This window comes from Littorina saxatilis, linkage group LG17, assembly GCF_037325665.1.
Source record: "Littorina saxatilis isolate snail1 linkage group LG17, US_GU_Lsax_2.0, whole genome shotgun sequence".
Taxonomy (NCBI): domain Eukaryota; kingdom Metazoa; phylum Mollusca; class Gastropoda; order Littorinimorpha; family Littorinidae; genus Littorina; species Littorina saxatilis.
The window spans coordinates 25173141-25189840 of record NC_090261.1 but is presented as its reverse complement, the minus strand read 5'-3'; the positions used below and the strand labels follow the sequence as shown (position 1 = coordinate 25189840).

Sequence of the window (16700 nt, the reverse complement as noted above, 5' to 3'; positions counted from 1 at the left end):
GTTAGGGTTAGGGTTAGGGTTAGTAACAAGCTGGGGGAGTAACAAGCCGGGGGAGTAACGAGATGCTCCCATTCTGATGCTACCAAGCAGGTGTGTAGCACCAAGTAGGCCTAGTTGGACCAGGGGCATCATGAATTGACTTCAAACTCAAAAGAACCAACTTGAAACGACTTACTAATTTATTTATTCATTTTGTGTATGTGTGCCAATTCCTCAGCCTTCTGAATTCTGTACAAACAGATTGAGACCACATTACCCATCAGACTTTCCCCCCCCTCCCGAAAGATGGGACTAATTTGCTTCTTTGGTAACTGAACTATCCTTTTCCTGTTTCATCATGTTCCTTGGATAAGTTGTCGAAATGCTGTTATTCCTGATGAAGGTAATTGAGTTACCCCGAGTTTACTGTAAAACAAAAAAGTGTATTATCACTGTAAAAGTAATCTATCTAAAAAATAAAAATTACATCATGGCAAGTGCATATATGTCAAAAAAGACAATACATGTTTTGTAAAAAAAATCATTAAAAAAATCATCAGTGTTAAGAAATCTGCTCCTGTCCTTTGCCTTTTCTTTTGTTGTTGTTGAAAGTTTTTGACCTGTACAATGTGTTTTTCATGTAGTCAGTTATTACCAGTGTCTCTTGTGTATTTAGTCTTCTTGTATAAATATTACTATGGTAGACTATGGAAGAATGCACAGGTGTATGAGGTAAACATTTATCAAGAACACAAAATACCAAAATTTGCTTTTGAATTTATTTGGAGCCTGTTAAACATCTGCATATAGGAGCGAAGAAGAAGAAGAAGACATGTGCATTTACGGTACACTTATACCTTTACAAGCACAAACATATCGTATTACAGTGGAATCAACTTATTTTGAGCTCTGATAAAGCTTTGTATGTAATTCCCAAGCACACAAACATTTGTTATTGTAAACTTGCTTATTGTGCTGTTTTGCAATGTACATTTAGTGATTTTTAAACTCTATTCCCATATGTACACAGTAAGATGATTCCACTGTTCACATATCTTCATTAAAGAAAAGGAAAAAACTGAAAGCAGCTCCAGCAGGGTTGTAGGCAGGAGCAAAAAACAAACGCAAGCAGATACATACACACACAAACACAAGCAGATACACACACACACACACGCACACACACACTCTCTCTCTCTCTCTCTTCCCTTTCCCCCTTGCATATTCCCAGAAATCCAGGTAATCTCTCTCATAATTATTGTTAAAGGCACACTCCTTGCGAAAACAGTCCCGCCAACCATCTCAGATTTTCTTTGATAAATTAATATTTTTTAACTTAAATGCGACCAGTGGCTTTTTGAGAAATAAATCCATAAAACAAAATCCAACCATACACAAAGCGCACCCAAGCTGTTCATTGTTTGTATGTGACCAAGTGGAGGTATTGTCTTATCTCATGTAGCACCCAGGCTGTTCATTGTTTGTATGTGACCAAGTGGAGGTATTGTCTTATCTCATGTAGCACCCAGGCTGTTCATTGTTTGTATGTGACCAAGTGGAGGTATTGTCTTATCTCATGTAGCACCCAGGCTGTTCATTGTTTGTATGTGACCAAGTGGAGGTATTGTCTTATCTCTTGTAGCACCCAGGCTGTTCATTGTTTGTATGTGACCAAGCGGAGGAATAGTCTTATCTCATGTAACACCCAGGCTGTTCATTGTTTGTATGTGACCAAGTGGAGGTATTGTCTTATCTCATGTAGCACCCAGGCTGTTCATTGTTTGTATGTGACAAAGCGGAGGGATGGTCTTATCTCATGTAGCACCCAGGCTGTTCATTGTTTGTATGTGACCAAGCGGAGGAATAGTCTTATCTCATGTAGCACCCAGGCTGTTCATTGTTTGTATGTGACCAAGCGGAGGAATAGTCTTATCTCATGTAACACCCAGGCTGTTCATTGTTTGTATGTGACCAAGCGGAGGAATAGTCTTATCTCATGTAACACCCAGGCTGTTCATTGTTTGTATGTGACCAAGTGGAGGGATGGTCTTATCTCATGTAACACCCAGGCTGTTCATTGTTTGTATGTGACCAAGCGGAGGAATAGTCTTATCTCATGTAACACCCAGGCTGTTCATTGTTTGTATGTGACCAAGCGGAGGCATAGTCTTTTCTCATGTAGCACCCAGGCTGTTCATTGTTTGTATGTGACCAAGCGGAGGAATAGTCTTATCTCATGTAGCACCCAGGCTGTTCATTGTTTGTATGTGACCAAGTGGAGGAATAGTCTTATCTCATGTAGCACCCAGGCTGTTCATTGTTTGTATGTGACCAAGCGGAGGAATAGTCTTATCTCATGTAACACCCAGGCTGTTCATTGTTTGTATGTGACCAAGCGGAGGAATAGTCTTATCTCATGTAGCACCCAGGCTGTTCATTGTTTGTATGTGACCAAGCGGAGGAATAGTCTTATCTCATGTAACACCCAGGCTGTTCATTGTTTGTATGTGACCAAGCGGAGGAATAGTCTTATCTCATGTAGCACCCAGGCTGTTCATTGTTTGTATGTGACCAAGCGGAGGAATAGTCTTATCTCATGTAGCACCCAGGCTGTTCATTGTTTGTATGTGACCAAGTGGAGGAATAGTCTTATCTCATGTAGCACCCAGGCTGTTCATTGTTTGTATGTGACCAAGTGGAGGAATAGTCTTATCTCATGTAGCACCCAGGCTGTTCATTGTTTGTATGTGACCAAGTGGAGGAATAGTCTTATCTCATGTAGCACCCAGGCTGTTCATTGTTTGTATGTGACCAAGTGGAGGTATTGTCTTATCTCATGTAGCACCCAGGCTGTTCATTGTTTGTATGTGACAAAGCGGAGGGATGGTCTTATCTCATGTAGCACCCAGGCTGTTCATTGTTTGTATGTGACCAAGTGGAGGAATAGTCTTATCTCATGTAGCACCCAGGCTGTTCATTGTTTGTATGTGACCAAGCGGAGGAATAGTCTTATCTCATGTAACACCCAGGCTCTTCATTGTTTGTATGTGACCAAGCGGAGGAATAGTCTTATCTCATGTAACACCCAGGCTGTTCATTGTTTGTATGTGACCAAGTGGAGGGATGGTCTTATCTCATGTAACACCCAGGCTGTTCATTGTTTGTATGTGACCAAGCGGAGGAATAGTCTTATCTCATGTAACACCCAGGCTGTTCATTGTTTGTATGTGACCAAGCGGAGGCATAGTCTTTATCTCATGTAGCACCCAGGCTGTTCATTGTTTGTATGTGACCAAGCGGAGGAATAGTCTTATCTCATGTAGCACCCAGGCTGTTCATTGTTTGTATGTGACCAAGTGGAGGAATAGTCTTATCTCATGTAGCACCCAGGCTGTTCATTGTTTGTATGTGACCAAGCGGAGGAATAGTCTTATCTCATGTAACACCCAGGCTGTTCATTGTTTGTATGTGACCAAGCGGAGGAATAGTCTTATCTCATGTAGCACCCAGGCTGTTCATTGTTTGTATGTGACCAAGCGGAGGAATAGTCTTATCTCATGTAACACCCAGGCTGTTCATTGTTTGTATGTGACCAAGCGGAGGAATAGTCTTATCTCATGTAGCACCCAGGCTGTTCATTGTTTGTATGTGACCAAGCGGAGGAATAGTCTTATCTCATGTAGCACCCAGGCTGTTCATTGTTTGTATGTGACCAAGCGGAGGAATAGTCTTATCTCATGTAGCACCCAGGCTGTTCATTGTTTGTATGTGACCAAGTGGAGGAATAGTCTTATCTCATGTAGCACCCAGGCTGTTCATTGTTTGTATGTGACCAAGTGGAGGAATAGTCTTATCTCATGTAGCACCCAGGCTGTTCATTGTTTGTATGTGACCAAGCGGAGGAATAGTCTTATCTCATGTAGCACCCAGGCTGTTCATTGTTTGTATGTGACCAAGTGGAGGAATAGTCTTATCTCATGTAGCACCCAGGCTGTTCATTGTTTGTATGTGACCAAGTGGAGGAATAGTCTCATCTCATGTAGCACCCAGGCTGTTCATTGTTTGTATGTGACCAAGTGGAGGAATAGTCTTATCTCATGTAAAAGCCTGGCCAGATTTGAGACGGTGAGCTGAATAGATTTCACGAGAAGGAGTGTGCCTTTAAGTAAGTTAAAAAAAAAAAACCGACACAGAAATATGACAGTTTGGAACTGCTGTCAAATCCACACTTGTGACGTTTCACTGAAACAACATGCACATCACAGCTCCACACCTCCACTGTCAGAGCAAGGTCCGTACAGGTAGAAGTTTTTGTGGGCCCCCATAATGAGCCCCAGATTGCCCTCGATCCCAGCCCACCGGGAAGAGAACTGCACAGCAGGGATGCTGTAGAGTGAGGCCTCGTACGGGGGCGGGATGGAACGAAGCATCTTTCCTGTCTTCAGACACCAAATCTTGGTGTAGCAGTCTTGGCCAGCTGGGGACAAAGGATGAATGAAACTTCTGTCAGAAATGCAGTAATCATGTAACCATGTTCATACTGTACTTATCTCTGTCTTTAAAATAAAAAAACAATACAAGTATAATTTGATATAACAGAAATAGTTTGTGTTTTTTTTTCTCTTCTCTCTCACTCTCAGTCAGATTATACCCACAAATATTTCATGTTTTAGGACTGAAGACTGTGTCATCACTATTTTGACAACCTTATCCAAACTCTTGTAAAATGTACACCCACTGTGTGTGTTCCAATCATCTTTGATTCTTTGAGTCTTATGATGTTATCATAGTCTTTTTTTTATACCAATCACTCCATCACTCACTCATTTAATCTCTGATTCAATCGGTTTTAACAACGGTAAAATGCAGAGTAGAAGCATTCTCTCTTTTTCTAACGCTTCACCCAGTATTTTCTGTTACAGACTCAGATTTGAAGCATGCTGAAAACACACACACTCACCACCGTACAACAGGGACTGTGTCTCATCGATGTGGAAAGGCAACCGGCTCTGTTTGTTGAAGAGACCATCATAAGTCAGCACCACCTTCTTTGTCCGTAAGTCCCACTTCTTGATCTGAGGTAGATTATAAACACAGGGGCTAACAGACCGGTGGAAAGAAAGCAGGAATATCAGTAAAAGGGGAGCATTTAAAGGGACTAGGAGTTCCCGAAGAGGCAAGCCCTTGACAGAGGTTGCCTCTGATGGTTTTCCTACAGGTTTTTCACTTAAAAGTCCCTGAACCCCCATGCTTAATAACAGGAGTAAGTTCCAGGGCCCTCAAGAAATAATTCAACGATGTATTCCATAATGTTCCATGATCTAGCTCTCGTACATAACCACACAGTCGCTATGGAAAGCCCTTGTTGCGTTTAACGACTTTAATGTTTCAAAGTTAGTAAATAAAGATCAAGGGTGGGATTCTCCTCAGAACTAAAAAGAGGAAACCCTCCTCCCCAGTGCAGTCTGGTGCAATCGGAGACTAAAATCTAACACACTGGGACAAGATACAAATTTAAGGGGTGTGCGACAAAAGGTCGAGTTTTACAATGTCGAGGCACAAAAGGTCGAGGACATTTGGTCAAGAGTCAAAAGGTCGAGGGCGAAAAAAGGTCGAAGGTGACAAAAGGTCAACAGCAAAACGTCTAAGGGACAAAATGTCGAGGATTGAAAAAGGTCGAGGATTTAAAAAAGGTCGAGGATTAAAAAAACGGTCGAGGATTAAACAATTGTCGACATAATTTTCTGTTTACGTGTGTGTTAAATTCTTTTTTCAAATTTTTATTGCTTGGAGAAAACGCTGCTTTGTGTGCATTTATAAATGTTGTGTTATTTGTTTAGTTATTCAAAACAGTGTTTGTTTGTGTTCACGGACCCACGGCTTTGTAGGTAAATGAAGCGTAGTGTGGTCAACAGTGAACACAGCTCGACACTCAACAGATTGTTGTTGGTGAAACATCATGATGTCACTGATACGCTTAAAGCTTGAGGTTTTTTTCCTTCTTTTTTCTCTCTCATGTGTAAACTTTAAAAGGATATGCAAACGAAGAGAGAGTTACATTCAGACAGGGCCACAGACACAGAAATGAGCTCATAAAATCACAGAAAGGAAACAACAAGGCAGTACACAAAAGTTACTGCTGTCGTTTTGTCTTAATCCAAAATTGTGAAAACATATGTATACAAAGAATGTGTCTGTGTGTGTGCGCGCGTTCGAGCGTTAGTGTGTGTGTGTGTGTGTGTGTGTGTGTGTGATCATATTCACAAATCGCCCCTGTGATACGCATAATAGGCACACGAAGCAGGATTTTCTTCACGAATGGACACCGAAAATTAAATCAAAATTTCTGATCCTCGACCTTTTTGTTAATCCTCGACCGTTTTCAATCCTCGACCTTTTGTCCCGTAGACGTTTTGCTGTTGACCTTTTGGCACCCTCGACCTTTTATCGCACTTGACCTTTTGACTCTTGACCAAATGTCCTAGACCTTTTGTGCCTCGACCTTTTGACCCTCGACCTTTTGGTTCTCACCCAAATTTAAGACACATATTTTAAGCTCTCATCCAGTGCAGAACATTTGTCTTGTTCTACAATGTCCTTTCGGAGCGCCATTTTCTGTCAGTGTCATATACCGGAAGAAGCAAAGGCGAACACTGTACCAAATATATAACTTACATAAACAGACAACGTTTGAGAAGAAAACAGTTTGATATTCTCAGTCACAAAAAAAAATAGAATGCTTTTGTGAAATTGGAAAGTTGTATCCACAAAAAAATTTTTGATCTACCGAAAAGTCTCAACCCCAATAGATACAGATATGGGTTCCATTATGTCATCATACTGTAACTCGCCGTGATTAAGGATGTCTTTTGTTTGAAACATTGTTAAGTATGGTCTAAAAATAAAATCTTCAATCAGGTTCTGTACATTAAGAAGGTATTTATTCTAACAAGTCACATGAAGTACGCTCACATTGCCGGAGAAGTCGCTGGCATAAAGATACTGTTCCTCTGGGGAGAGACGCAGGCAGCAGACACTGGTGGAGTGACTCATCAGGTGAATGGGTAGCGCTGAGCTGCTGCGCAAGTCATGCCTCAGGATGCTTCCACGTCGAGTACCTGTGTACATCGTGTTGCCTCCGTCTTCCTAAAATAATTTGAAAGAAGCATTTGTAGTGAATGCACTGTCGTTTTTCTACATAGACAGTGCTAGGTGTTTAATTTAAAAAAAATATGGTACCATGTTCGACCAATTTCAAATTTGGCAGCAAAGTGCAATTAGATTTGATTTTTTTAGGTTATGCCTATATAGATTAAGAAAAAACCCACAAACAGGCACAGAGGAGAAATATGAAAAACCGAAGAAGAAAAAAAGGAAAAAAGAAATCATGACTTTTCAGTTTAGCTTTAACCACTCTTTCAAAGGAACTTCTAGGTTAGCCCACACAAATAATGCAGCAAGTCTGGTACAGATGACAACAGATAATAACACACACAAAAACTTTCAAAACCTTGGTGAAAATCTGGGCAAGGGCATCGCTCTTGTTAGTCTTGAACTGCCAGAGGCGCCGGGTGTTGACGTCCACCAAGAGACATCCCTTCTCCGTGCCCACACCAAACTGCTGCTTGTGATAATTCCACGCACACGTCCACGTCATCTGCGTTCCCAGGTTAAAGTCAAAGAAGCGGACTTCATCCTGAGTCGCTGGATCCAGGTTGCGAATGAAAGCCAAACTTTGATTGTGACTTGAATGACACCTGGTTGTGTACAAGACATACTTCTTGTCTGGAAACTGTGAGAGCTCAGACCAACAGACATTGGTGATTTTGTTCCATGACTGCAACACTGTAGTATCTGAGGAGTCAAACTCCAGTGCAAGCTCACCAGGTCGAGTTCTTTCACTCTCTTTAATAGAAACCAGCTGCATACGTTCTACCATGCTCTCCGCAAGGGACCACAAGCACAGTAGCTTGTCATGATCTTTGCTCATCTCCATCTGTATCATGTGCTCCAGGTTGAAGTGAAAGTCTGGAATAACAAAGGCTTGGCGCTTGCCTGTTTGCCTAAGCTCTGACGCAGAGCCAAGTATCCATGTTTTGCGCAGTTTGAACTTATTGACTTCCCCTCTTTGGTAGCCGTTCAGCAAGAGGGATGGCACAGAATCTCTGACAGGTTTCCGCAAAGTCCTTTCAGTGACTGTTGATGACGCAGTAAGTCGAGCACTGGTCTTCTCGCTAAGGGCTGCAAGATCCTTTTGTCGTTGTGATTCTGCTTTATTCTTGGCTATGGTTTCTTTAGTGATGAAGTCTCCATCCACATTGGAAGCACTGTCTTGTATCTTGAAGTAGCGCTTCTTTTCAGGGTCGTAGTAAAATCCTGGAATTTCTGTGGAAGTGATTAAAGAAAACGTATTAACTTAGTTCAAAGCAAAATGTAAGGCTTCTTTTTAAGCCTACTGTCTATATGATACTTACCGAGACAGTACTATTCTTGCACATTATCTATTATAGGCCGAAAAAATTGGACAAAACGCTGAGTGGGTACAATTATCTCCCATAACCATGCGCCACCGTGGATCCCAAGCACTGTCCGAGTGCTTCCCCCTTACAGGATGTAGGTGGCGCGTCCTCTTTCTTTATGAGCTGCAGACCCTCAAAAAGCCCATAACATATCAAGAGGGGAGGCGGGAGGGAAACTCTAATAGTACTGTCTCGGTAAGTATCATATAGACAGTAGGCTTAAAAAGAAGCCTTACAGTCAATATAACACTTACCTCGACAGTACTATTCTTGCACAGAATACCAGAGTGGTGTGAGGGTGATATGTAGAGTATTAAACTCCTTAATCAAAATCACTTAAATCCAAGGATTAAGATACCCAGGCAATTTTCGAACAGTACTACCGTAAAAGAAAATATACCCAAGAAACATACCTTAGACTGACGTGACCATGCTGGCAACCACTGCTGTGTGGTGAACTCAATGTCAAAGTCCAGGCCACTCAAAGCTTGAATACCACTGAGTCTACGGCAAGTGGCTAAAGCGATGAGGAACAATTAGTCTTAAAAATCAGCAACTTGATACTGATGCCTGCCAGGGGTTCAAACTCATTGCTACGCAGGAGTTTGAGGACCAGAAAGACATCCCCCTTGGGAAATGAAACCCGAGGTTTAGACACCGCTGCATTGCTAATACCCGAAAGGACATTAGCGATGAGGGAGGACCTGATCAAGTGTTCAGATCTGCGACCAGTAGCGGCCGCAATCGTGGAAGCGATGGCAGATCTGTATCCAAGAAGAGTCTTAGAAGAAAGACTCTTCTTTTGATACACTTCCACCAGGAAGTTGGCCAAGTCCTGTGTTGAGGGATAAAGCGGCTTTATCCCCTTGGACAAGGCGAAGGTGGCCCAAGCTCTCCAGCGTAAGTCGTAGAGCTGATTAGTTGATCGCCTCTTAGCGTTCAAGGAAAACTCTACTGAACTCTTGTGCAATCCTAGTGCAAGCAGTTTGGAGCGCACAAGAGCCATGCGGTCAAGCACAGACTCTCTGGACGTGGATGAGGGAGGCATGATCGAGGCTGGAGCAGACCTCCCCCGTCCAGATCCAGAGGTAGAGGGTCTACGTGGGTGAGACCGCAAAGATCTGGAAACCACGGAGCTGTTGGCCAGTAAGGCGCGACCAAAATCAGTCTTGGTCGTTCCTGCAGATATTTTGCCAGCACCCTCGGAATCAGAGATGTCGGGGGATAGGCGTAAGCATCGAGGAGCCTCCACAAGAGAGTGAATGCGTCCAAGTGGAACGCATTCATGTCTCGAAAGGGGCTGACGTACCTGGGAAGCCGAGCGCTGAATCGAGTTGCGAACCGATCGATCAGAGGACGGTCCCACCTTGCCCACAGACGCTGTAGAACGTTGTGAGCGATGGTCCATTCTGTGGAGAGAACCTGATCGCCCCGACTGAGAATGTCGGCCAGGGCGTTCATTTTCCCCGGAACGAACTGGACTGACATCCGGACCTGATTGGTCTGGCACCAGAGCAGAATCTCCTCCGCCAACAGGGAGAGGGACCGAGAATTGGTGCCCCCCTGGTGGCGAAGGTAAGCTAAGCATGTGGTGTTGTTGTCCCCGTTGAAAATCAGAGGGGCCAAGGACAGGCCGAATGGGAGGGCCCGAAACTCGAACACTGTGCCCTCCCAAACGAACCGGAGCAGATGTCGGTACCCCGGGGCCACCAGGATGTGGAAGTAAGCATCCTGGAGGTCCCAGACATGGCCCAAACGTTTGGCCGGATGACCAACCGGACCGACGAAGGGGTTTCCATCTTGAACTTGCACCTGTGAAGGTACAAGTTCAAGGTGGAGAGGTCCAACACCGGCCTGAACCGGCCGTCCTTTTTGGGGACGGTGAACAGGCGGGAGCAGAACCCCCGAGAAGGCTGAGAAAGGGGGTAGACCGCCTTCTTCTCGACCAACGAGTTCACCTCGTCCTGAAGAGCCTGCCATCTGGCAGGGTCTCGAGGAGGGGGGAACGTCCAGGGTAGAGCGGACAATGGAGGTTGTGACGACAGCGGTAGAGAAAACCCCGACCACACCACCCTCAAGAAAAACTGGTTGGAGACCAGTCTGCCCCACATGCCGCGGGCCCGAAAAAGGGAACCGACGGACGAAAGAGGGGCAACTTGAGGGGGCGTCAACGTAGGGCCGGGACTCACTGAAAATTCTGCTGGCGGGCAGGCGCAGGCTTGCGACCACCCCCCCTGGTGGTGGTGCTTCCCCTTACCTGTCTGAGCACCCTTCGTCTTGCTTGGGAACGCAACAGGCGCCTAAGAGGAGGAAGAAGGAGGCAGTGAAACTGGCTTCTTCTTCTTCTTCTGAGGCTGGGAGCTGGAGGTGACTGTAGCACTTCTCTTACTCCCCGCCGCCGTCGCCGAAGCAGCGAGGCCAACCATCAGAGAATCAGTGTTCCTCTGGCGTGTGGACTCCACCACAGAACGAACAGTGTCCGGATGAAAGAGGGAAGAAGGCTGAGGAAACGTGTTCCTCAGACTCTTCCTCATATCCGGAGGCACTATAGAAGTAGGCAGAAAATGATCACGGAACAGGGCCAATAAAGTGGACCCGTGTTCCAATGGCCAATTCTGCCGCAGACGTCACGCACGATCGCACGGCATGCAAAGCCCGATCCACTCGAACCGTGTCAAGGACCCGAGTGGAATCGGACTCTGCCCGATCGGGAGGGTTCAACAGTGTGGACAGCGTGCTCATCCATGTCAAGGCCTGTGATTGGGCCTCGACTGTGGAAGAAACGGTGGCCTCAAGATTGTGGAACGAAGCAGAGCTCAGTTCCACCTTCTTGACCGAAGGCACCTCCCCAACGAACACATCACCGTCAGCCCCACCCTAAACACTCGAAGTCTGGAAAGGGAGAGTTCGAGAGTCAAAGGGAAAAGGGAGGGACGAAACAAATTGGACACGAGGAAACAGTGGAGGTGCGCCTCCCAAAGGAAAGCATGGCACTGAACCCGCGTCCTCCCGAGGAACATAGGTCGCGTTTGCACGTGAATCTGTACTCCTCAGGCGATGTGCTGCCGCTTCCACCGTGGCACTAAGACTAGGGTGGAACGCGAATTGCCGGCGGACGGATCGTTCATAAAACGAGCCGCCGGCAGACGCGGCGTGAGCCTCCCACGCCCGGGCCGAAGCGGACTCAAAGGACGAGAGGGCGTCTCAGGGAAGGACGTCCTGAAACTGTTCAAACGTCCTTCTAGCTGTGCGAGGACGAGCCTCCTGCCTCTCGTCCTCAGACCCCGGGTCCAGGTCCTGTGTGTCAACACTAGACGACAGACGCTTAAGAGAGGCATCCGTGACGTCAAGACGCCGCGTGATGTCTGTCATGTACTGTTGGAAAGTACGAAGCATAGCTTCGGAAGTTCCATCAGAAACCGGCAAGGGTAGAGGATCAGTGTTAACCTCAGGGCGACCCTGATCCTCCTCCCTATCGTCCTCCGACTCACTCTCCTCTTCACTTCCCGACAACTCCTCAAAAGCAGGAGTGTAGGGAGCTTGAGGGGGAAGAGCCGAAAGCGATGAAGCAGGCTGTGAAGAAACGCCCACAGAAGCAAGAGGCCGCGAAGACCCCTGCCCCAAAGACGAAACGTCTCCAGCAGCCGAAGGGGGAGAAAAACAACAACCCTGCGACTGTTGGGTCAGCCCAGCCAACGAACCCCCGCCATTTATAGACTGAACAGGAACCCATCGGGTCTGATCAGAAAAGAAATGGTCCGGTCCGGTCGGGGGTGCCGATCCGGTCCGGTAGGGTGGTCCGGTGTTCCGGTCCGGTGCCGGACCATCCGGAGGTCCCGTTCGGCACCGAACCATCGTACCCACAGAAGTGTTCGGGTGGTTAGGTCCGGACGTGGACATACCGTACCATACGGACCCGTGGTCCGGTATGGTCCGGTATGGTCCGGTTCGGTGCCAGACCATCCAGACCAACAGAGGTGGTCGGGTGGTCCGGCACCGGGCCATCCGGACCCGTAGGTCCGGACCCGTAGGTCCGGACCCGTAGGTCCGGTACCATCCGGAGGTCCTGTTCGACATCGAACCATCCCTACGCACAGAAGTGTTCGGGTGGCTCGGTCCGGGCGTGGACGTACCGTACCATCCGGACCCGTAGGTCCGGTTCGGTGCCAGACCATCCGGACCAACAGAGGTGGTCGGGTGGTCCGGACCGGTCCGGTAGGGTGGTCCGGTGTTCCGGTCCGGTCCCGTACCATCCGGAGGTCCCGTTCGGCACCGAACCATCCGTACCCACAGAAGTGTTCGGGTGGTTCGGTCCGGACGTGGACACACCGCACCATCCGGACCCGTAAGTCCGGTGGTCCGGTGCCAGACCATCCGGACCAACAGAGGTGGTCGGGTGGTCCGGTCCGGACCGGACCACCGGTCCAGTACCGGACCATCCAGACCCGTAGGTCCGGTCCGGTCCCGCACCATCCGGAGGTCCCGTTCGGCACCGAACCACCCGTACCCACAGAAGTGTTCGGGTGGCTCGGTCCGGACGTGGACATACCGTACCATCCGGACCTGTAGGTCCGGTTCGGTGCCAGACCATCCGGACCAACAGAGGTGGTCGGGTGGTCCGGACCGATCCGATAGGGTGGTCCGGTGTTCCGGTCCTGTGGTCCGGTCCCGTACCATCCGGAGGTCCCGTACGGCACCGAACCATCCGTACCCACAGAAGTGTTCGGGTGGTTCGGTCCGGACGTGGACCTACCGTACCATCCGGACCCGTAGGTCCGGTATGGTCCGGTTCGGTGACAGACCATCCGGACCAACAGAGGTGGTCGGGTGGTCCGGTTCGGACCGGACCACTGGTCCGGTACCGGACCATCCGAACCCGTAGGTTCGGTCCGGTCCCGTAGCATCCGGAGGTCCCGTTCGGTACCGAACCATCCGTACCCACAGAAGTGTTCGGGTGGCTCGGTCGGACGTGGACATACCGTACCATCCGGACCCGTAGGTCCGGCATGGTCCGGTTCGGTGCCAGACCACCCGGACCAACAGAGGTGGTCGAGTGGTCCGGCCCCGACCGGACCACTGGTCCGGTACCGTACCATCCGGACCCGTAGGTCCGGTGGTCCGGTGTGTTCCGGTTCGGTGCCAGACCACCCAGACCAACAGAGGTGGTCGGGTGGTCCGGTCCCGACCGAACCACTGGTCCCGTACCGTACCATCCGGACCCGTAGGTCCGGGGGTCCGGCAAGGGCCAGAGGTACTGTCCCGCACCGGACCCTAAGGTCCGGTACGGTCCCGTACCATGGGTCCCGTCCGGACCAAACCCGGAGGTCAAGTCCAGTCGGGACCCGTGGGTCCGGTTCGATCCCGACCCGTAAGCCTGGAACGTTCCGGACCCTTGGTCCGGACCATCCGTCACCCGAACACCAGACGCTAAGGAATGGCGTGGGGTCAAGACGGTCCGGTCGGAGGTGTCGGTCTGAGCAACAGAAACAATGTTCCCGTCGCCCTGACCATTCGACAGAAGTACCACGTTCTGTCGAACACCTCCACGTCCAGTAACTAGTCGGCCGGAGCGTCTTAACAAGAGGGACAGCCACCAGTCACACGGACGTCAGAGGGAACCGTAGTAGCAGTGGTCGTAGGCACGAAGCCTGAAACACCTGCCCCCACAGGACCGCCCTGAACGGGGTCAATTCGCATCCCAACCCCAGCGGGGAGGGAATTCAGAGACCCCGTCATCTCCTCCGATCTCCCCCCCCAGGAGGCCGAGACTACTGTCGAAACAGCAGCAGACGACCCAGCGAGGGAGTTCAGAGGAGGACCCGTGTCCCTCCTGGCTTCCACAGCGGTGGAAACCGAGGAGGGCACAGGAGAGGCACCGGAAAAAGGAAGATTTTAATGCCAACTGCACCCGGTGTTCCCAGGCGGTCACCCATCCAAGTACTAACCGGGCCCGACGTTGCTTAACTTCGGTGGTCGGACGAGAACCGGTGTTTACAACGTGGTATGGCCGTTGGCTGTCAAAACCTGAGTCTCTCCAGTAGCCCCTAGATCGGATTCACCAACCCCCAAAGAGGGTTGGGAATCGACCTGCCCCCGGATTCGAGCCAGGGAGGAGAAGGAAACCTTCCCCCCAGGCTTGAAACCGGGAGGAGCTGAAGCCTGAGACTGAGGGCCGGACAACGGCGTCGAAGGGGGGGAAGCCTGTTCCACTGAAGGAGAAGGAGAAAGAAGCTATTTCTTTCTCCTCGACCTTCCCCGAACCTTCGACGGCGCAGCCCCGCCCGAAGTCCCAGGCTCAAGCCCAGCCTGTTTGAGCAAGCTCGCATTGATCTTGCTCAAACAGGCTTTCTCCGCCCTCCCTCGCCGCAAACGCAAAGCGTTTGGGGAGGGAGAGTCGGAGCGCCGAAAGATCCCCTTCTCCGTGCGTAAAACATGACGCTGGGCGCCCGGAGAAGGGTTGCCCCCGGCAGACTCTGGTTCCGTAGAACCAGAGCCCAAAACAGGACGAGACATCCTACCTCGCCCTGTACGTACCCTTAAAGACCGAGAATTAACAAAATTCAAAGAAAATTTAGGTCAATACTCAAGTGAATGCGGCGAAACGAGAAGCAGACGACCGGTCACCACGAAGTAGGACGGGAGGCACGCCGAGTCCGCCACACAAAAACGGAGGCACAAGTTGAAGGAAACACAACGTAGCCTCAAGCCAGAAGTGGAATAACACACAATAATCCAACAGGTGATAGTCCACACAGAAAAGAAGCCTCTTAGTCCAAAATAATCCGGGAGCGTAGCAGAAACACAGCCGGTCTGACACGCGCGAAAAAAGAAAGAGGACGCGCCACCTACATCCTGTAAGGGGGAAGCACTCGGACAGTGCTTGGGATCCACGGTGGCGCATGGTTATGGGAGATAATTGTACCCACTCAGCGTTTTGTCCAATTTTTTCGGCCTATAATAGATAATGTGCAAGAATAGTACTGTCGAGGTAAGTGTTATATTGACTATGATATCCGTAAGTTTGCTTTTTGATTGTTCGATCCTTTCTTCCTGTGAAAAAAACCGCAACATTCATTTTATATCACCTCACAAAAATCATGCCAAACCTGTAAAAAAAACAGGTGAGCAACACACAATCTTTATCTCCCTCCGCTTGTCCCTCTCTCTAAACACACACACACACACACACACACACACTTGACAAATTTATGTATACACAAAGTTTTGCAAAGGATACCTAAGGTTGAACCTGCTCCATCCTCAGACTGAGACTGACTGGTAACGGTAGCCTGCGGTCTTCTTTCTCCGCCTCTACCTGCTCTGTTTTTGCCACAGTAACCGCCGTATCTGCTGCCTTGAGAACCACCTCTGTGGCTGCCTTCACCTCCTTCACTACGGCCACCTCTGTTCCCACTGGTATGGTGGTCTGCTCTACCCCTACCACGGTGGTGACCTCTATTTCCTCTCTGGTAACTGCCATATGTATTTATATCATCGCCCCTGTCTGTGTAGCCTCTTTGTCTCCCTATGTGTTGATTTGAAGAGTCATGCGTAATGGTTATTCCTTTACAATTACTGTTTTCATTGCGCTGCTTCTGGTTTTTTGCTTTCTTGTGTCTTCTAGTCTTACTTGCATCTTCTGCGTTAGCATCTTGTGTTCCAGAGCTACAATCAGCAGAACTTTCAGTCACAGTATGCCTTGTTTCCATTCTGTGAACAGAAGAGTTTGAACCTGGTGGTATAGACTGTGAGCTAGTTGGTGTTGCTCTTGAAAACAGAAAGCTGCTTCCCGGACACTGCTGAATTACTGCCGGAGACTCTTTCCTTCTCCTCTTTCTTTTTCGCTTTCCCTTATACGTTTGATCCATAGTTTATTGATTTGTTGTTTTATTGTTCAGTTAACCAAGCAGCAGCATTTAAATATTTTCCAATACACTGGAAAATGTAATGGTAGACGTAGAGTGTGGTTCCAGAGCTCAGCTCTTACTGTAATGATCCTTCAGTTACTGGCGGCTTCAAAAACACACACAGATCGTATAATTATATATGCTATTCAACACACTGATACTTCTCCAGTTCAAGTAAATTCTGATTCTTAATCGTACATGCTGTGTGTACAGGTCTATGGTACATCTGACTCAACCACGAGTTTTTCTTTCTCACTCCGTCTCAAGGGACGCAACTCTGACGATTCAGGGGACA

General features: G+C 48.4%; 1 protein-coding gene and 1 non-coding gene across 2 annotated transcripts; both read right to left on the bottom strand.

Moving 5' to 3' along the window:
* Positions 1-3971: 3971 nt before the first annotated feature.
* Positions 3972-16668, bottom strand: LOC138952466 (DDB1- and CUL4-associated factor 4-like). The gene is made up of 5 exons (XM_070324138.1): positions 15736-16668; positions 7490-8364; positions 6952-7125; positions 4940-5054; positions 3972-4456 (listed from the first exon to the last, which is right to left on the bottom strand). Exons 1-5 carry the CDS (start codon positions 16364-16366, stop codon positions 4239-4241), a joined length of 2013 nt encoding a protein of 670 aa, XP_070180239.1. The 5' UTR covers positions 16367-16668; the 3' UTR covers positions 3972-4238.
* Positions 14395-14513, bottom strand: LOC138954027 (5S ribosomal RNA). The gene has a single exon (XR_011451694.1). It is a non-coding gene; the product is annotated as a 5S ribosomal RNA (ribosomal RNA).
* Positions 16669-16700: the final 32 nt, after the last annotated feature.

Bases quoted from the DNA above. Each gene is read 5' to 3' on its own strand.
- LOC138952466 (XM_070324138.1), bottom strand. From the start codon at position 16,366: ATGGATCAAACGTATAAGGGAAAGCGAAAAAGAAAGAGGAGAAGGAAA. The intron at 8,365-15,735 runs GTATCCTTTGCA...TCACTTCCACAG, and splicing joins TGGAGCAGGTTCAACCTTAG to AAATTCCAGGATTTTACTAC. The intron at 5,055-6,951 runs GTGAGCGTACTT...AATCTACCTCAG, and splicing joins CCAGCGACTTCTCCGGCAAT to ATCAAGAAGTGGGACTTACG.